At 46.8% G+C, this 17,007-nt stretch overlaps 1 protein-coding gene across 3 annotated transcripts in view; it reads left to right on the top strand.

The window, feature by feature from the left end:
- The window catches only part of LOC138480763 (titin-like), a 557,826-nt gene that overhangs the window by 77,533 nt on the left and 463,286 nt on the right, over positions 1 to 17,007 (top strand). For all 3 annotated transcript variants that reach the window (XM_069612496.1, XM_069612497.1, XM_069612498.1), the window contains exon 5: positions 8,185 to 8,316. In XM_069612496.1, coding sequence (XP_069468597.1) covers positions 8,185 to 8,316 — 132 coding nt within the window. The remainder of the gene's footprint in view (positions 1 to 8,184; positions 8,317 to 17,007) is intronic.

Raw genomic sequence — 17,007 nt, 5'->3', positions numbered from 1 at the left:
CACTTCCACAAACAAACCACTCACACCTCACATCAAATATGCCCTCCTCAATGTCAGATCTCTCCCAGCTCATGCACCTGATATTCATGACCTCATAACCAACAATAACATTGACCTATTAGCCATCACTGAAACATGGTTACATGAAGCATCAGGCCCCGCTGTTGCACTTGCACTACCACCTGGCTTCACCATACTCAGACAAGACAGGCCAGATCGAATAGGAGGCGGAGTAGCCATCATCTACAAGGAGAACCTCCAGCTCCGACCTGTCAGTCACGCCTCGACAAACAACTCTGACCTCCTATCGGCCAAACTCACACTGTCACCCAACAGCACCATCAACAGTCACCTACTATACCGCCCCCCAGGCATCACCACAGACTCCCAGGAAAACATCATTCACATCCTCAGCAATAATATCAAAAGCTCCACCAAAACCCTTCTACTAGGAGACCTCAATCTCGGATTCAACGATTCTAAGGACAAATCTGCAGGCACTCTCACCAAGGAACTCAATGACCTGGGCTTCACCCAAAAAGTAGAAAGTCCTACTCACATCAAAGGCCGCATTCTTGACTGGATTGCAGACCATAACTGCCTCACCACTATCACCTCTAACTCCTCACTGCCCTGGACTGACCACACCTGCATCGAGTTCTCTATTCCTATCACCAAAAACCACAAAACTCTGACCCCTGCCAGCGCTGCACAAGTCAGAAGCTCTAAAAAACTCATAGACGAGAACCTGCGCCCATACCTCAATACCCCTGAGTTAGTTCCCCCATTCGCTAATGACCCCAATATCCTAGCAGACATCTACAAAGATGTCATCACCAAAGCTATCAATGAAATAGCACCACTCGATTGGAAAAAAGAGAAGAAATCCCTACACACCAACTCATGGTTTACTGAAAAACTGCACTCAATGCGATCCCACAAAAGAGCAGCACTAAAAAACTGGCAATCTGACCCCTGCATCAATACCAAAAACAAATTCAATTTAATCTCCCCCCAATACAAGATAGCTATCACCGATGCCAAAGCCAACGCTTTCAACACACGTATCTCCAATGCCAAATCACACTCCAAAGAGATCTTTGCCATTTTTAATGAGCTCATCTCCCCCCCTAATACACCGGACGAAATAATCAAAGATGAAGCCTGGTGTACCAGCATTCAAGCTGCCATGCTACACAAAATTGACCTTCTCCAAAAGAAAATCAAAGACCACTGCAAAGCACTTCCTCAACAGACAGGAACTAAACCTACCAGCACCCCACCGACCTCGCCCAAGCCCACCATACCTGACTTCTCCTTCGGAGACGTCACTAAATCAGAAGTTATTAACCTACTAAAAAATCTCAAACCCTCCCCCTGTAAATGCGATATTTGCCCACCAAAACTCGTCAAAAACTGCGCAGACTGCTTTGCGCCGCTCTTCACGGCATTCATCAACGCATCCTTTAAAACAGGCATCATCCCAGCTAACCTCAAAGAGGCCTGGGTCCGGCCTCTCTTAAAAAAACCTACTCCCGACCCCTTACAACCAAACAACTACAGACCAATAACCACAGTGCCATTCCTACTGAAATTACTGGACAAAGCTGCCCACTGCCAAATCCAACACTTTCTGGAAACCCACGCCATCCTCGGGACTAGGCAATCAGGCTTCCGGAAAGGACATGGCACAGAAACAGCCCTGGTAGATCTGAAGAATCAGATCACCCAAATCATGGACAAAGGCAAGCCTGCTCTTCTGCTCCTTTTAGATCTCTCAGCCGCTTTTGATCTGGTTGATCACAAGACTCTCACTTCACACCTCACACACTCAGCCAACTTCTCCAAAGAAGCAGCCCTCTGGATCACTTCCTTCCTAGAGGGAAGAGCCATGAAAGTCTTCTCGGACATTGCCAACGCCACTCCCACGACAATCCACTGCGGGGTCCCTCAAGGATCTTGCACTGGACCCACACTCTATAACTTGTTCACCAAGCCCCTCTTTGACAAACTTGACTCATACGGCATCACATACACGAACAACGCGGATGACACACAAGTACTTCTACCCCTTTCAGGATCATACAATGAAGACGCCAAGGCACTCCACACAATCTACTCCATCATCAAGGCATGGATGGCAGTTAATGGCCTCTGCCTCAATGGTGACAAGACTGAAATCATGATATTAGGTCAACAGAACACCCTAGACAAACTTGACAAACTGTACGCCAACTTCTCCATTGACAACTCCATCATCCCCGTATCCACAGCCGTAAAGACACTGGGAGTATACCTTGACTCTTCGCTATCTATGACTAGACAAGTCAGCGCTATCACTTCCGCATCCGCACACACCACCAAACTCATAAACGCCATCAAGCCCTACCTCTCCAAACCCAACTGCCTCTCTATAGCGAGGGCAACCATTGGAGCCAAATTGGACTACTGCAATGCTCTCCTAGCAGGCACATCAGCCAAAAACATAAACAGACTACAAGTCACGCAGAACAATGCTCTCTGGGCCGCTCTTAGTATCCCAAGAAGAGAGAATAACACCCAGGCCAGGCACTCAGCCCAATGGCTCCCGGTCAAAGAACGGATCACTCTCAAAATCCTCACCCTCACTCACAAATGCCTCTCTCTCTCCACCCCGTCCTATCTTTCAGAAACCATCCTCAAACCTTCCTCCTCCCGTCCCACCAGGACGCAAAACTCCAACCTAATCTGCATCCCACGCATCAAAAAAGCCAAAGCCGGAGGTCTAAGTTTCCCCTACATTGCAGCCAAGACCTGGAACGCTCTCCCTGCAGACATTAGAGCGGAAAACGCACTCCCCATTTTTTGCAGGAAACTGAAAACCTCATTCCTTGCAAAATAATTGGGAAACTCTCAGGAATCCATGTAAATATACTGCATTGCTAATGTATACATGTCTACTGTAAATTCTGTATTGTATATAATTACTGTATCCTATGTAACTAAGATATTGTCTGTAACAAGTGCCACGATGCCCCCGGGCTGACGTGCGCTATACAAATCTGAATAAATAAATAAGACACACCGGGGAACCTGCAAAATGATTTCTGCTTGCACGTCTGAAACACAGGCGCTCCTTAACTATTACTACTTACAGTCTCGGATGTTCATTATTTCGTACTGTTGCCATTTTCTGATGGCTCTGTCCGCCTTGTTCATCTTTTTGCGTTCTCCTCACCAGCCATTTTCAACACCACTGGGTTTGATTCTTTGCCTTCAGACTTTGTTGACATTTCACACATGCCATAGAGTGTTCAAATCTCTTCGCTACACTAATCACGTCATCAAGATTTGGATCACCCTTTAACCACAGGCCTAATCTTATCTTTTTATTCCAACATGGATCATAAACTGATTTCAAATGTGCTTGTCTTAGGTTCCATCAAACTTGCCAGACAGTGCCAGGTGTCTAAGTGCTGTTATATACTCTCCTCTGCTTTCTCCGCTCTCTTGTATAAGCCTCCAATATGGTGCTCGTCTTTGGGATGAAATGAGCATCTAACTTTAACACTGCAACATCAAGAACATTTTTAGCATCTATTTCCATCACATCTCTCGGTTATGCAAAGTTTCATATATTCGTTGACCTTCGTAACCCAAAAAATACATTAGAAGGGACACCTTCCTGTCTGTAGCAAATGTGGGCCCATATGCAGCACTAAGGTAGTGCATGTACCTTTTCTTCCATTAGCCATACATTATCTTGAGTGGCCCGGGCGAGGCCATGAAGATTGTGGGGCACGGCACACCCGGCATAGCCATTACTTATTGCAGACTAACTTTCACGTTCACAGACACTTCCTTAGGTTTTATTACCAGCAAGGATGAATGAAAGTACCTTTTTGCACCACACAGCACTTCCTTCCCACACAGCGCAAATCCCTGGCACTAACAGACGGTTAGGCCATTGATCTGCTGTGGCATCTCAACGTTCCCACGATAACCTCCTTCTCCCCAAGCCTTCGCTTGTATCTGATGTGCTGCAAACCTGTGGGTTCTTTCCTTGAGTCTTCAAGGAATGGAGCTCTGAGTTTTTGGGCTTTTCCTCCTTTACTCCCTCCGCATGAAATGGATGGGTGCCTCACAGGCGGGCATGGTGAGATGACGCCGGAGTACAACGTTCACTTGAGAGACGTTACCTTCCTTTACTACGGTAAACTTTATTGAGTTCTGACCGCTGCTGCTCGTGATCGTGGCCGGGGGTTGCGACGTATATGTTTCGCCCATCGCCATTATTGTGAAGATGCAGAAGCCGAGGTAAGTATGCAACGTTTCTTTATTGGTACATAAGTTCAGGAGCACAAACCCCCAGCTTTACTTTCTCTACCTTCTGGCCGCTCAACTGAAACTCAGGAACACTTGCAAACATCAACACCCCACATGTTCCACATTCCACCTAGTGCTCATATGTAACTACGAAATGGCATAAACAAACTATGCTCATTCAGGACTTTTATTTAGAATAATGGCTTTTGAAGGAGCTACAGAGCTAGAAATGTCCACTTAATTTGAAATCTGTCATGTCAAACGCTTACCTAAACCAGGGATCCAGATAGGTCTTTGGCACTGTAATTACAAAGCAAATGAACTAAACTTGTAACTATTCTTTCAGGGTAACAATTCATTTACTTTTAACATGCCAAGAGTTGTCACCAGGCAGCAGGCATGTGTACAGATCGGTCTCTCTAATGGCTCCCTCTGGTGAATACCTTCTGACCGCCTGGACCAGGAAGGCCTCTAGCTATTCAGACAAACTAGCTCAACCATTAGGAACTTTTGGTTCTGCTCTTGCGCTGGATTTCTTTTGCTTCATCCCCAACATGAAAGGGACTTCTCCAAATATGTTTAGGAGCACTCTTCCTGAAAGACTTATTTTTTCATTCTGTTGAAATCAGTCTGATCCCTCATGGGATAACCGGCTTTCATTCTGGATTATTTGTCTTTCTGCTCTGAATGTTTCACAAAAATCTACGTGTAAATCACTGCATATAGTTAGACTTTATAATGCATGTACATCACCGCTCATGAGACATTTGTGATGACATTAGATTCTATTGGTTCTCTATTTGGAATGGACACTTGGATTGTGTGGCACTTACACAAAGTACTTATCTAACATCTGATTTTCTAAGAGTGTGTAGGAGTGTGAGAATCATTTGGGAAAAGTTCATCCTTCTCAGATGTCTATCACAGATCAAATGTTTTATTTCCACCCTCTTTGCAGGAAGATGACATTAAAGAGAGGGCAACTTTTCACCGTAAATATAGTTGTTAAATTGGTATTTTTACAAATGTCACATTGAGAACAATATCGGAATTGGGCTTATCAAAGTGGGTTTTTTCTGTCGTGCAATTTGAGTATAATAAACCGTGAGGTTATCAACACATTTTTCATGTGTCAAAATACACACGAATCACTACATAAAAAGCCTCCTTCATAGTTGTGATCTTCAATGTATCTCTATATTCAATGATTGCAAAGTTAAAATGGATTCTAAAGGTCACTATTCCAAAGTTCAATCTCATTAATCTGTAGATGGGTCTTGTTAAAATGTGTTCTACATGTTTTATGCCTAGTAGCTGAGCTGAAAACCACGAAGAATAAAGACAGGTCAGGTTTGGCATCCATGTAGATAAGAGGAATTCATTGTTCTGGTAATAAAAAGCTACCCTCTCCATCAATCTCCTAACATAATCAATAGCAGATTACAAATCTCCCAGACTTTGTATCAAGATAATGCAACGTTATACCCCCTTCCGTAGACTGTCGGGCTGTAGATATTGTAACCCTTGAGTAATTATGCACTAGAAAAGACCATACCTAGATTCTTGATCATTACTTTTATTCAGTTTCTGAGAGCATGTGTTTTCACTGGCTGCTACCAGAGGAGTTTTAAGTCATGCTCTGAAGGCCTTCTTAAGGGACGAATAGATAATTTCGAAGCACAGACGAGACTTCTGATCTGCCACACTAACTTCAACGGTCCCTTAAAAGTCATTGTGGTTTTAACAAAATAAATTCTTGCCTGGCTGATTACCAACATATGTTTTGTTCTTGGAATAACATGTCTGGGTTTGGGCCTGGTCTTGTCAGGAAGACACATATTAAAGTATAATATGAACCCAGAGTTCAACCCTTAACAAGGGGGTTTTCTATTAAGTGAAAAATAAATACGATATAGTTGAAACATGCATTGAACCATCAAAATGGAATCTTGAACTGGATTGCATGTGTGGAAAATCAATAATTTTGATAGTGTGACAATAGGTTGAGTTTATCTTTTGCTCTGGTCATTTTAAACAATATGTTTCTATTGAGAAAAGTGACTGATTCCTGAGTTTAAATAATTGCTATTTTACTATAGAATATAGTTTGACCTCCTGTCATTAATACAAGGTATTTCATTCATTCATGTAACAATCAATCAATTGCCGTTATTGTATTTCTGCAACTCTCTAAATCCATGATTTTCCACTTGCTATGGCAACACAGAAGAAAGGGCAAATAGGAATCGTCAGAGCTATCTTATGGCTACATGTGTGCCTCACAAGGGGGTCAGGCTGGTCACAGGGGTTCTTGTAGATTGAACATGATTTATTATTCTGTGATAATTGTATTGTATGGAGATTGTGTACAGCATAGCGTGACTCCCTATAATACATTAGAGCACTCAATGCAAAGTAGAAACAGAGAAGGAAGGTACATAAAAGAGGAGAAGAAACTGCAAAGGGATGGAGAAAAGCAGAGGTCAATAAATGTACTCCCACCACTAGGAGCATCATTTCTAAAGGATCATTTTCACGGATGTGCTCCCCCTTGTGATGGCAATGGAGCTTGTCTTAAACCCTTTACATTCTGAGTAGAATCTTTTCTGGGGATATGTCTTTCCTTAGGGCACAGTTTGCACGGAGATGAACAGTTAAACTAAGCAACTTCTGGCCGACCACAAACATGCATTGTCCCATTCCTTAATGCCCATTTATCTCTGCAAGCAGCCGTGCGGACCACACGTTATCGACATATGCCCGTTTATTGAATGGGACAATGTGTACCACCATCCAGAGACTTTGTGGCCTCTCCAGGACTGCTGCACATGTTCACCCTTTGCCACCTTTACAGGGAGAATTAGGATTACTCTTAGGGAGTGCCACACCAATCAGGAATAACACCCCATTCTGGGGGAACTTAGTGCCCATTCAAAGTGTAGGATACCTTATCTTGCCATGCCCCCTACCGCACCTATCACAGTTAGGTGTCTAACTCTGTGCCACTCGGGGACTTGTGATAGGATGTCCAGAAGTAAGGATAGTTTGCAAAGCTAGTGGGATACTTCAGGCTGCCTGCAAAACTGCTAATGCAGGGCTGATAATATAGGCTGCCTGTTGAATATTGTCACCCACCCGCGGAGAGAAGCATTCAGCCAGGATATCTATAGGTTGCATTAGATCAGTCCATGCTCGTTCTTTCAGGGCCCCATGGGCAGCAGTAAGCTTGAGCAGCCTGTCATAGTAAGATCATAATGTTTTGTATCTAATTATGGGTTGGCAGCAGACTGAAAACCTAAATTCCTCTTTTGGGTTAACTTTATTGAGTACCATGCTGTCCTGCTTAAAAATGGATTGCACGGTGCATTGACTCACTGATTCCTACCTGTAGTAATTGGTTCAGAGGGTGTGGAGAGGGTGTGGAGTTTTGAGGGATATCCTGGTCCCCTGCGCAATTGAGGCTTCTTGTTTGTGGATCGTAGTTTAGCCTGCAGCCTGGCACTTGCTTTGTCAGGGAACCTAAAGCTCTAATGTTCCCAGGAAAGTAGATTGTTGGATGGGTTGACAAACCTAGTTTGGTTGTGGATGCTGGCAGTTGGTGTTTGTCGCCCAAACTATAGGAGATTTTTCATATTACTGGATTTCCCCAGTTCTCAACTGGGGAAATCCAGTAATATGAAAAATCTCCTATAGTTTGGATGACAAATATCAACTGCCAGCGCCCACAACCAAACTAGATTTGTCAACCCATCCAACATCCTACATGTAGTAGTTTCTGTTTTGATGTATTGGCTAAAGGCTTCCGATTGGGGGGTCATGCTAAAATGATGTGTGCTTTCTGATTAAGCCAATGGCTAACTTCTCACTTCTTTTTAAAAGATGTTCCTGTTCCCACAATGATACCTCCAAAAGTATGGATGAGTAGCACAGAACAGATGATCACCACAGAGTGGCCTGGGGGTACAGAGGGCAATGATGCTCACCAAACCAAAGCTCCTGCATCGACACAAGGTACAGTTAAACACTTTTTGAAGTTTTTGCCTGGAATTGGTCTCATGAAATCATTATTTTAGGGGTCCTACCCAACGACTGCGACTGAGAAGCACTATGCCTGATTCTCAGCAATATCTGCATGGACTGGTACAATCCATGGTGATCTGGGTGGGAAGCAGGCTTCCTGTGCCTGCTCTCTCATCCTTGGGATAATGTGCCGTGAATTATATTATGCAAACCAGATAACATAAGCATCCTTCTCTTCCAGAGAACTATTTTTAGTAGCAAAAGAGCTATCAGTCTGCCCTTTGGGTAGTCAAGTTAAAATGCCAGATGCACAACTGCGATGTAATGCAATTAGCATTTTCTTTTGGAGGTAAAATTCAAGATATCCGCAAAGCCATCAGAGGCAGCCAAATGGCAGAGATGGTGGTACAGACCCAGGACCTGCTCGGAAGGTGACCCTTCTCCCTTTTTGGTCAACACTTTCGATCTTGAGCCGATAAATGACGTGGCTACTTGGAAGGCTCTCGAGGGCCTGAAATTTGACTCTCCCCTGGATGCGGTTCCCCCCGTATCTTGAAAGCTCTCCCTCAGAGGGCAATTGGAATGTTCACAGACACATTAGAGCACTCTTTTACCTTGGGAAAGGTCCCCACTGTTCTTAAACACGCAGTGGTCACACCTCTCCTGAAAATATCAAACTCTGACCCACAGGTGCCAGCCAATTACAGACCCATCTCTCTTCTCCCAGCTATGATGAAGCTGATGGAAAATTCCTGGAAGAGAATCATTGTCTGCACCTTTCTCTACCTGGTTTTTGACCCACAATGGGTACAGAGTCAGTAATGATCTCACTGCTCGATGACCAAACTTTGCTTCAGGACCGTGGTGAGGCCAGAGTACTTATCCTCCTGGACCCCTCCACAGCTTTTAACACAGTGGATCTTGATATCTTATTGACTCGGCTGTAGCAAGCAGGGGTTATTGGACCTCTTTTGCTATGGTTCGAGCCTTTCCTTGAAGGACGCTCTCATACTGTCTCCTTTCAAACCTGTTTTTCATCAGCTGTGGAATTGACTTGTGAAGGTCTGCAGGTATCAGCTCTGCTACCCCCCTTCTTTTTAATCTGTACGCACGACTACTGGCTGACCTTATTGCTGCATCTGGAGTCTGCCCTGTGCTGCAGTAAAAAGCCTTGGGGTGAAACTCGGACTCACTGGCTCGCTGGTTTCTGCCATATTCAGTGCTGGTTTTGGAAAACTGAAGGTCTTGAGGAAGATTCTACCCCTGCTTCTCCCAGCCAATCGAACAACATTGACGACAGAAACTATGGTGGGGCCATTGGATTACTGCAATAGGATATACTTGGGACAACCCAAGTATCAGATCGAGTGCATGCAGATACTCCAAAACACGGCAGCTAGACTGGCACTTATGATGCCAAAACTGACCCCTCAGCAGCTCTCCTGCACCGCTTGCATTGGCTGCCAGTGGCAGCTCGGATTGAAGTTAATGCACTTTGCCTCGTCCATCGGGCTGTGCACAATGTTGGCCCTCAATACCTTAAAGGGAAGATAGAGCAGTAGTGCCGAGTCAGACAACTGCGTTCTGAGTCACGCTCACTTCTCAAGACCCCCAAGTAGCAGTGAAGGAGACTGGGTGGCCGTTCATTTTCAGTCCTGGCCCCACGTTAATGGAATGCATTCTCTCTATCTTTAAGAGCCATTGACGAGAATCTCCCTTTTAGGAGAGCTTTGAAAATCCATCTGTTCTAGCTCAGTTTCTCTACAGGTTAGGAGTGTGAAGTATCAGCCGCGGAGCTGCCGACTTTAGTGCCTGGATGCCTTTGGGCCTTACTTTTGCGCTTTATACATTTTCAAATAATAATAGTATTTCACTGTAAGGCTTTCTAACGGGCCACTTACTGACCAAGCGGTATCCAGGCGTGGAGCTAAACCATGGATTTGAAATAGGAGAGAAAGAGTTAACAGAAAGGCCAAGCTTTTAAGGCTTTGTGAAATTGAGAAAATGTGTCTATGGATCCAATGGCAAAGGGAAGGTCGTAGGGTAGCAAGGGAAAATTTGCGATCAACACAATGTTTAAAATTAAATGTATGCACCGACAGTATAAAGTTGTTTTCAGAATGTAGAGACTTGGACAGTATATATTCATGTATATTTGTTTGGAGACACCAAGGGCTAACCCCGGAGGAATTACGGCATTTTACCGGGAGCCAATGAATGAGTCGTGAAATTGCTTGATTGAGTCAAAACGAGACAACTGGATCATAATACAAACAGCTGAATTATGGACATTTTTAATTTGATCCAGCTGATAATCTGGCATGCCCAGATAGAGCGAATTGACATAGTCAAGACTGGCATTGATGAGGGTGCCAACTACTACTGGGAGATGTTAATTTCCAAAGTAAGGCGAAACTCTGCTCTGGAGTCTAAGTTTAAGATAAAAGCCTTTTAATTGTTGGATTATCTTTGTGCTCAAATACAGGTATTTTTGCCAGTATAAACCTATGTTATTTATTATCTCTGAGAAGACCACTTGAATATGAAATCGGGTAGGTCGAGGATATTTGTTAGCAGTTGTCTCCAGTTTATGTTTAGTTACAAAAGAATAATTTATTTATAGTTTTGTTTGGATTGAGTTGAAAGGAGTTGTCCAGCATCTAATGCTCAATTTCCTGTAGGCAATTAGTCAACCTGTCACTGGTGTCCAGGATCTTTGGTTTAATATATTCTTGAGTGTCATCTGTTAAAGAGCAGGGGGAAAGAGGGAGCCCTGTTGGACCCCACAGGGAACTTTCTTTGCTGGCGGCAAGAAAGAGCCTAACCTTGACCTGCTGTTTTCTATTTTTTTTTAAGAAGGAATGGAACCAATCCACAGTTTTAGTTGAGATATTAACTTGATTTTGTAGGTGTGATTTAAAAAGTTTCTACTTGTTCGTGTTGAGCGCTGCTGACATATTAATCATCACAAGGAGCGTCATTTCTTCTTTGTCATCTGCTTCCAATATGTCATTTCAAACTATGAGTAGGTATGATTCTGGCCCATTGGTAGGGTGAAGGTCAGATTGATATTCGTCCGGCAGCATGTTATGTTCTACAAAAAATTGCAGTTGTCACATAGCTAAACGTTTTGAAAGTTTCTACAGCCAGGAAACGCCTGCCATTCGTCAATAACTGAGAGAATAATTAACCAATTGTGAGACTGAAACTGCGATATCATCATCAAAATAGCGGGATCAGGGTTGAAAGAGTATCTTCCTGATGAAGAAGAAGTATGCTTGGCAGAGATCAGTAATGGCAGTACCCATGGAAGAACATGGTGCCGACACTACAATGGGTCAATACGGATTTCCCATGACTCCTACACGTGCAGGAAATGCATGCAACCTCCATATAAATGCTTTCTATCTGCTGGTATCAGAACAATGATGTCACAGAGATGCACGAAGATCCGCAGCACTAAACACGCATTCCAATCCAGGATGGAAAGATGCTGAGAAATCTGTGAAAGCTTACATACCCATAATTCATTTCTATAATGACACATTACTCAGGACACGGGAACGCCTTATGGTGGATGATAGTAACTCTTCTGACTGAAATTACCCTGTGGGTGGGGTGATGAGATTTCAGTCTTAGGCTGTTCACTGGTGAAGAATTATTCAGTGAAAATGAGGAGGATATGGTTCTTTTTGTGCTGAAAGCGTCCTTGATGGATCCCTCAATGAACGACGGGGCTGTGAAGTCATGGAATATATTAGCTGCTTCCGGCTACAGAGCAACTAATGGCAAATTTCACTCGGCAAAAGCAGGGAACTACACTTTTGGAAATGCAATATTTCATAGCATTATCATCAACTATATATTGACCCTGATGAAGTGGTGGGGCTGCCTACGTAACGTTGAACTACCACCGAGATGTGAGAGCGACCATAATTCCCTCTCAATTATTTGGGCTGACAATGGTCAGCTGATTGGAAATGGCCACATCCACGCAATGTTGTTGATGAAGGAGAAGGGCCCGCGACTGCTCCGTTGGAGAGAACGGACGGAGACTAAGTCACTGAATGGAGACCTGCCTTCTTTCTGTTGCTGCCTGTTTTATATACTAAGGCTGCTTTCCTCTTAGATAGGTGTTTATAGGGAGCCTGGAAACGATGTAAAATGCTAGTTTTTGGCTTCCAAGTAGCATTGCTGTTTGACTTGTTTTTGTTTGTTTTACTGATATGCTGATGTTATTCATTGTATGGCGAAATGACATGGAACCGTATTATGATGCTATGTAGGTATTTTTGCACTCTGTGTATTACTACGCATCACATCATTGTAGGTTTTATGGATTTTATTTAATCCGAATAAACTAAAGTGTCTGAATTACTGACTAATGATGCCATAGAGATCCATAGCACTAGGCAAACATTCCAATCCAGGATAGCAAGAGGCAGAGACATCTGTGGAAATGTACAGACCAATCTACAAGGGCCTACACATTAGATATGTCCATAAAGGTGCATGACACTCAAACACACTACAATGTTACACATGTATGTTTAATATTGACTAATCCAGGGAATGTCTGCATTGGGAGATCGCCATACTGCAGAATGTCTACCCGTGTATGGCAAAATGACTGTGGATCATACGTGACACATTTCCCCTAATATAGGAATCAGAACACATATACCATGTATCAACTATTTCAACTGCATAGCTATGTGAATACCACCCCTCTGTAGCTTTCAAATGAATGGCCCGTACATTGTTCTGGATAGAATTCTATTGTTCATCCATTAGGACAGCTCAGTGCCTCAGCCAGTATTACACCCTTCTCATATCAATACAATGGGCCTCATTACACGGTATGCGGTAAGCATGGGGCTATTAGCGCCATGGTTGCCGCCAGTATTTTACTGTGTCCGCCTTGGTGAGTGGGGGCGGTAAGTGGGGGTGGTAATTCCCCATTCACCAAGGCACTTCCCCATTCCCATTTTTGCCCCCATAGGGCTCAATGAGAATGGGGAAGGAGCTAATTACGGTACCACAAATTGCAGTACCGTAATTAGCACCAAGGTACCTTTGCGGGCCCGTTACTTCATGGCTGGTAAAACCAGCCGTTGAGGTTGGGTCCCGCAAAGGAACCTCGTAGTAAGGCGGTAAGGGTTTACCGGTACCGATGCCCTTACCAGTAAACCCTTATCGCATTCGGTGTAATGAGGGCCAATGATTGTGTGCCATGGAGTTGGGTGACAAGGGGTGTGCACTCTAAGGGGGTAATTCATAGAATTTCGCACAAAAGTGGCGCATGCAGCTGGCGCACAGTGTGCGCGTGCGAATGTCTTCGCCAGCCGCGTGCGCTAAAATCGATTTCCGTGCACAGCGTATTCATGGGTTTTAGCCTCCAAAACCAGCCGTGGCGCAGAGTGGCGCAGAGACCCTGCAGCAGCGCCAGTTACGCCCCCAAGAACGCCCTCGCGCAAGGAAAAGCCATCAAAATTCCCAATTCAGCGCAAAGGGCTGTGCTAACCCTGGACCAGTTTACAGGGCTGCCAACAGCAAACGCCAAGCGGGGAACGTGTATTACTGGGGTGCGTGTGAAGTTTCACACGCGAAAGTGCCTGTGCGAGTGGGGTACGTCTATTACTGGGGTTCACGGGAAGTATCACACGCGATTTCAGCAGGGTACGTGTGTTATGGGGTTCGCGGGAACTTTCACATGCGAAAGGGCCTGTGCGAGTGGGGTACGTGTATTACGGGGGTGCGCGGGAAGTTTCACACGCGATTGGCCTGGGTACGTGTATTTCAGGGGTGCCCGGGAAGTTTCACACGCGATTGGGCTGGGTACGTGTATTTCAGGGGTGCGTGGGAAGTTTCACACGCGATTGGCCTGGGTACGTGTATTTCAGGGGTGCGCGGGAAGTTTCACACGCGATTGGCCTGGGTACGTGTATTTCAGGTGTGCGCGGGAATTTTCACACGCGATTGGCCTGGGTACGTGTATTTCAGGGGTGCGCGGGAAGTTTCACACGCGATTGGGCTGGGTACGTGTATTTCAGGGGTGCGCGGGAAGTTTCACACGCGATTGGCCTGGGTACGTGTATTTCAGGGGTGCGCGGGAAGTTTCACACGCGATTGGCCTGGGTACGTGTATTTCAGCGGTGCGCGGGAAGTTTCACACGCGATTGGCCTGGGTACGTGTATTTCAGGGGTGCGCGGGAAGTTTCACACGCGATTGGCCTGGGTACGTGTATTTCAGGGGTGCGCGGGAAGTTTCACACGCGATTGGCCTGGGTACGTGTATTTCAGGGGTGCGCGGGAAGTTTCACATGCGCTTGGAGTAGGGTACGTGTATTACCGGGCTGCGCATGAAGTTTCACACGCGATTTTGCTGTCAGAGCGGGGAATGCGTATTTCGGGGGTGCGCAGGGAGTCCTACACGTGAATTGGCAGTGTGGGTCCTCCCAGGTGTCCCCTCTACCTCCTCCATGGCCCCTGCAGGCATCCCACACCACTGGGGACTACCCTGCACCCCTGGTCATGTCCCGCAGGCAGCCCATCCACCATGGGCATGCCTCCCAGCCAAGCCACATGTCACGTTGCAATATGATCACCAACTCATGTCTCCCAGCACCCCCATACCCCAGCACTGCAGGGCACCTGCCAGCAGGCCCCCACACATGTCCCCCAGCACCCCCACCCCCCAGCAGTCAGGGGCACCTGCCAGCAGGCCCCTACACATGTCCCCCTGCATTCCCACCCCCCAGCAGTCAGGGGCACCTGCCAGCAGGCCCCCACACATGTCCTGCTGCACTCTCACCCCCCAGCAGTCAGGGGCACCTGCCAGCAGGCCCCCACTCATGTCCCACACATGTCCCCCAGCACCCCCACCCCCAGCAGTCAGGGGCACCTGCAAGCAGGCCCCCACACATGTCCCCCAGCACCCCCACCATCCAGCAGTCAGGGGCACCTGCCAGCAGGCCCCCACTCATGTCCCACACATGTCCCCCTGCACCCCCACCCACCAGCAGTCAGGGGCACCTGCCAGCAGGCCCCCACACATGTCCCACACATGTCCCCCTGCACCCCCACCCCCAGCAGTCAGGGGCACCTGCCAGCAGGCCCCCACACATGTCCCCCTGCACCCCCACCCCCCAGCAGTCAGGGGCACCTGTCAGCAGGCCCCCACACATGTCCCACACATGTCCCCCTGCACCCCACCCCCCAGCAGTGCAGGGAACCTGCCAGCAGGCCCCCACTCATGTCCCCTAGCACCCCCACCCCCAGCAGTGCGGGGCACCTGCCAGCAGGCCCCCACTCATGTCCCCCAGCATCTCCACCCCCCAGCAGTGCAGGGCACCTGCCAGCAGGCCCCCACACATATCCCCCAGCATCCCCACCCCCCAGCAGTCAGGGGCACCTGTCAGCAGGCCCCCACACATGTCCCACACATGTCTCCCAGCACCCCCACCCCCCAGCAGTCAGGTGCACCTGCCAGCAGGCCCCCATTCATGTCCCACACATGTCCCCCTGCACCCCCACCCCCCAGCAGTGCAGGGCACCTGCCAGCAGGCCCCCACTCATTTCACCCAGGACCCCCACCCCCCAGCAGTGCGGGGCACCTGCCAGCAGGCCCCCACACATGTCCCCCTGCACCCCCACCCCCCAGCAGTGCGGGGCACCTGCCAGCAGGCCCCCACTCATGTCCCCCTGCACCCCCACCCCCCTGCAGTGCAGGGCACCTGCCAGCAAGCCCCCACTCATATCCCCCAGCGCCCCCACCCCCCAGCAGTCAGGGGCACCTGCCAGCAGGCCCCCACTCATGTCCCACACATGTCCCCCGCACCCTCAACCCCCAGCAGTCAGGGGCACCTGCCAGCAGGCCCCCACTCATGTCCCACACATGTCCCCTGCACCCCCACCCCCCCATCATTGACAGGCACCTGCCAGCAGGCCCTGACACATGTCCCCCACCCAACACGTCATCACAATCCAGAACCCTGGCTCCTATGGCCACACAAATCCCCATTGAAATCCCCATTACATGATAGATCACAAATAAGCAGTATGCGCATGAGTACAAGTCTGTCCGACCCACACAATGGCAACACATGACTGAGAAAACCCACATTGTGACATGCATGAAACCAATGAGAGAAGACCACACATTGAAGTAAGAAACAAAAATGTATTCAAGTCAAAATAAAGGGAATGAAATAAAAACACACAATAATGCCAATAATAATGAAAATGCAGCATGTCCCAAAAAATGATAAAATAAAAAAATGAGAATCCAAATTAATCCAAATGAAAATGTGTCCAAAGTCACCGTCCAACAAAGCAAATCCAAAGGGAAAGAAAAGCGTAATATCCATTGCTCCATGGTGAAGAAAAATAAAGATGAAGGAGAAAAATCCACTGTAAAACTATGTACAAATAGCAAATCCAGGGTCCATGAGCCCAACGACATAAATGAAACCTACAATGAAACCTACCTAATTACTAACTATATACAAAAATGTGGGGCATAGTCCATGCGCCCCAAATGAAAGAAAAAAGAAATGAAACTTAACACTAATGAACTATATACAATGGCGGCGGGCAAGTCCAACGGCTCACTTGTTGATGTCATGGGCCAGGGCATCATTGAACTCCTGTTCAATGTCTTGGAGGCGGGCCTGTTCTCTG

The sequence above is a fragment of the Ambystoma mexicanum genome, chromosome 5p (assembly GCF_040938575.1).
Source record: "Ambystoma mexicanum isolate Mex_15411 chromosome 5p, UKY_AmexF1_1, whole genome shotgun sequence".
Classification (NCBI taxonomy): Eukaryota; Metazoa; Chordata; class Amphibia; order Caudata; family Ambystomatidae; genus Ambystoma; species Ambystoma mexicanum.
Note: the sequence above shows the minus strand (reverse complement) of the source record. Positions and strands in the feature narration are given on the sequence as shown.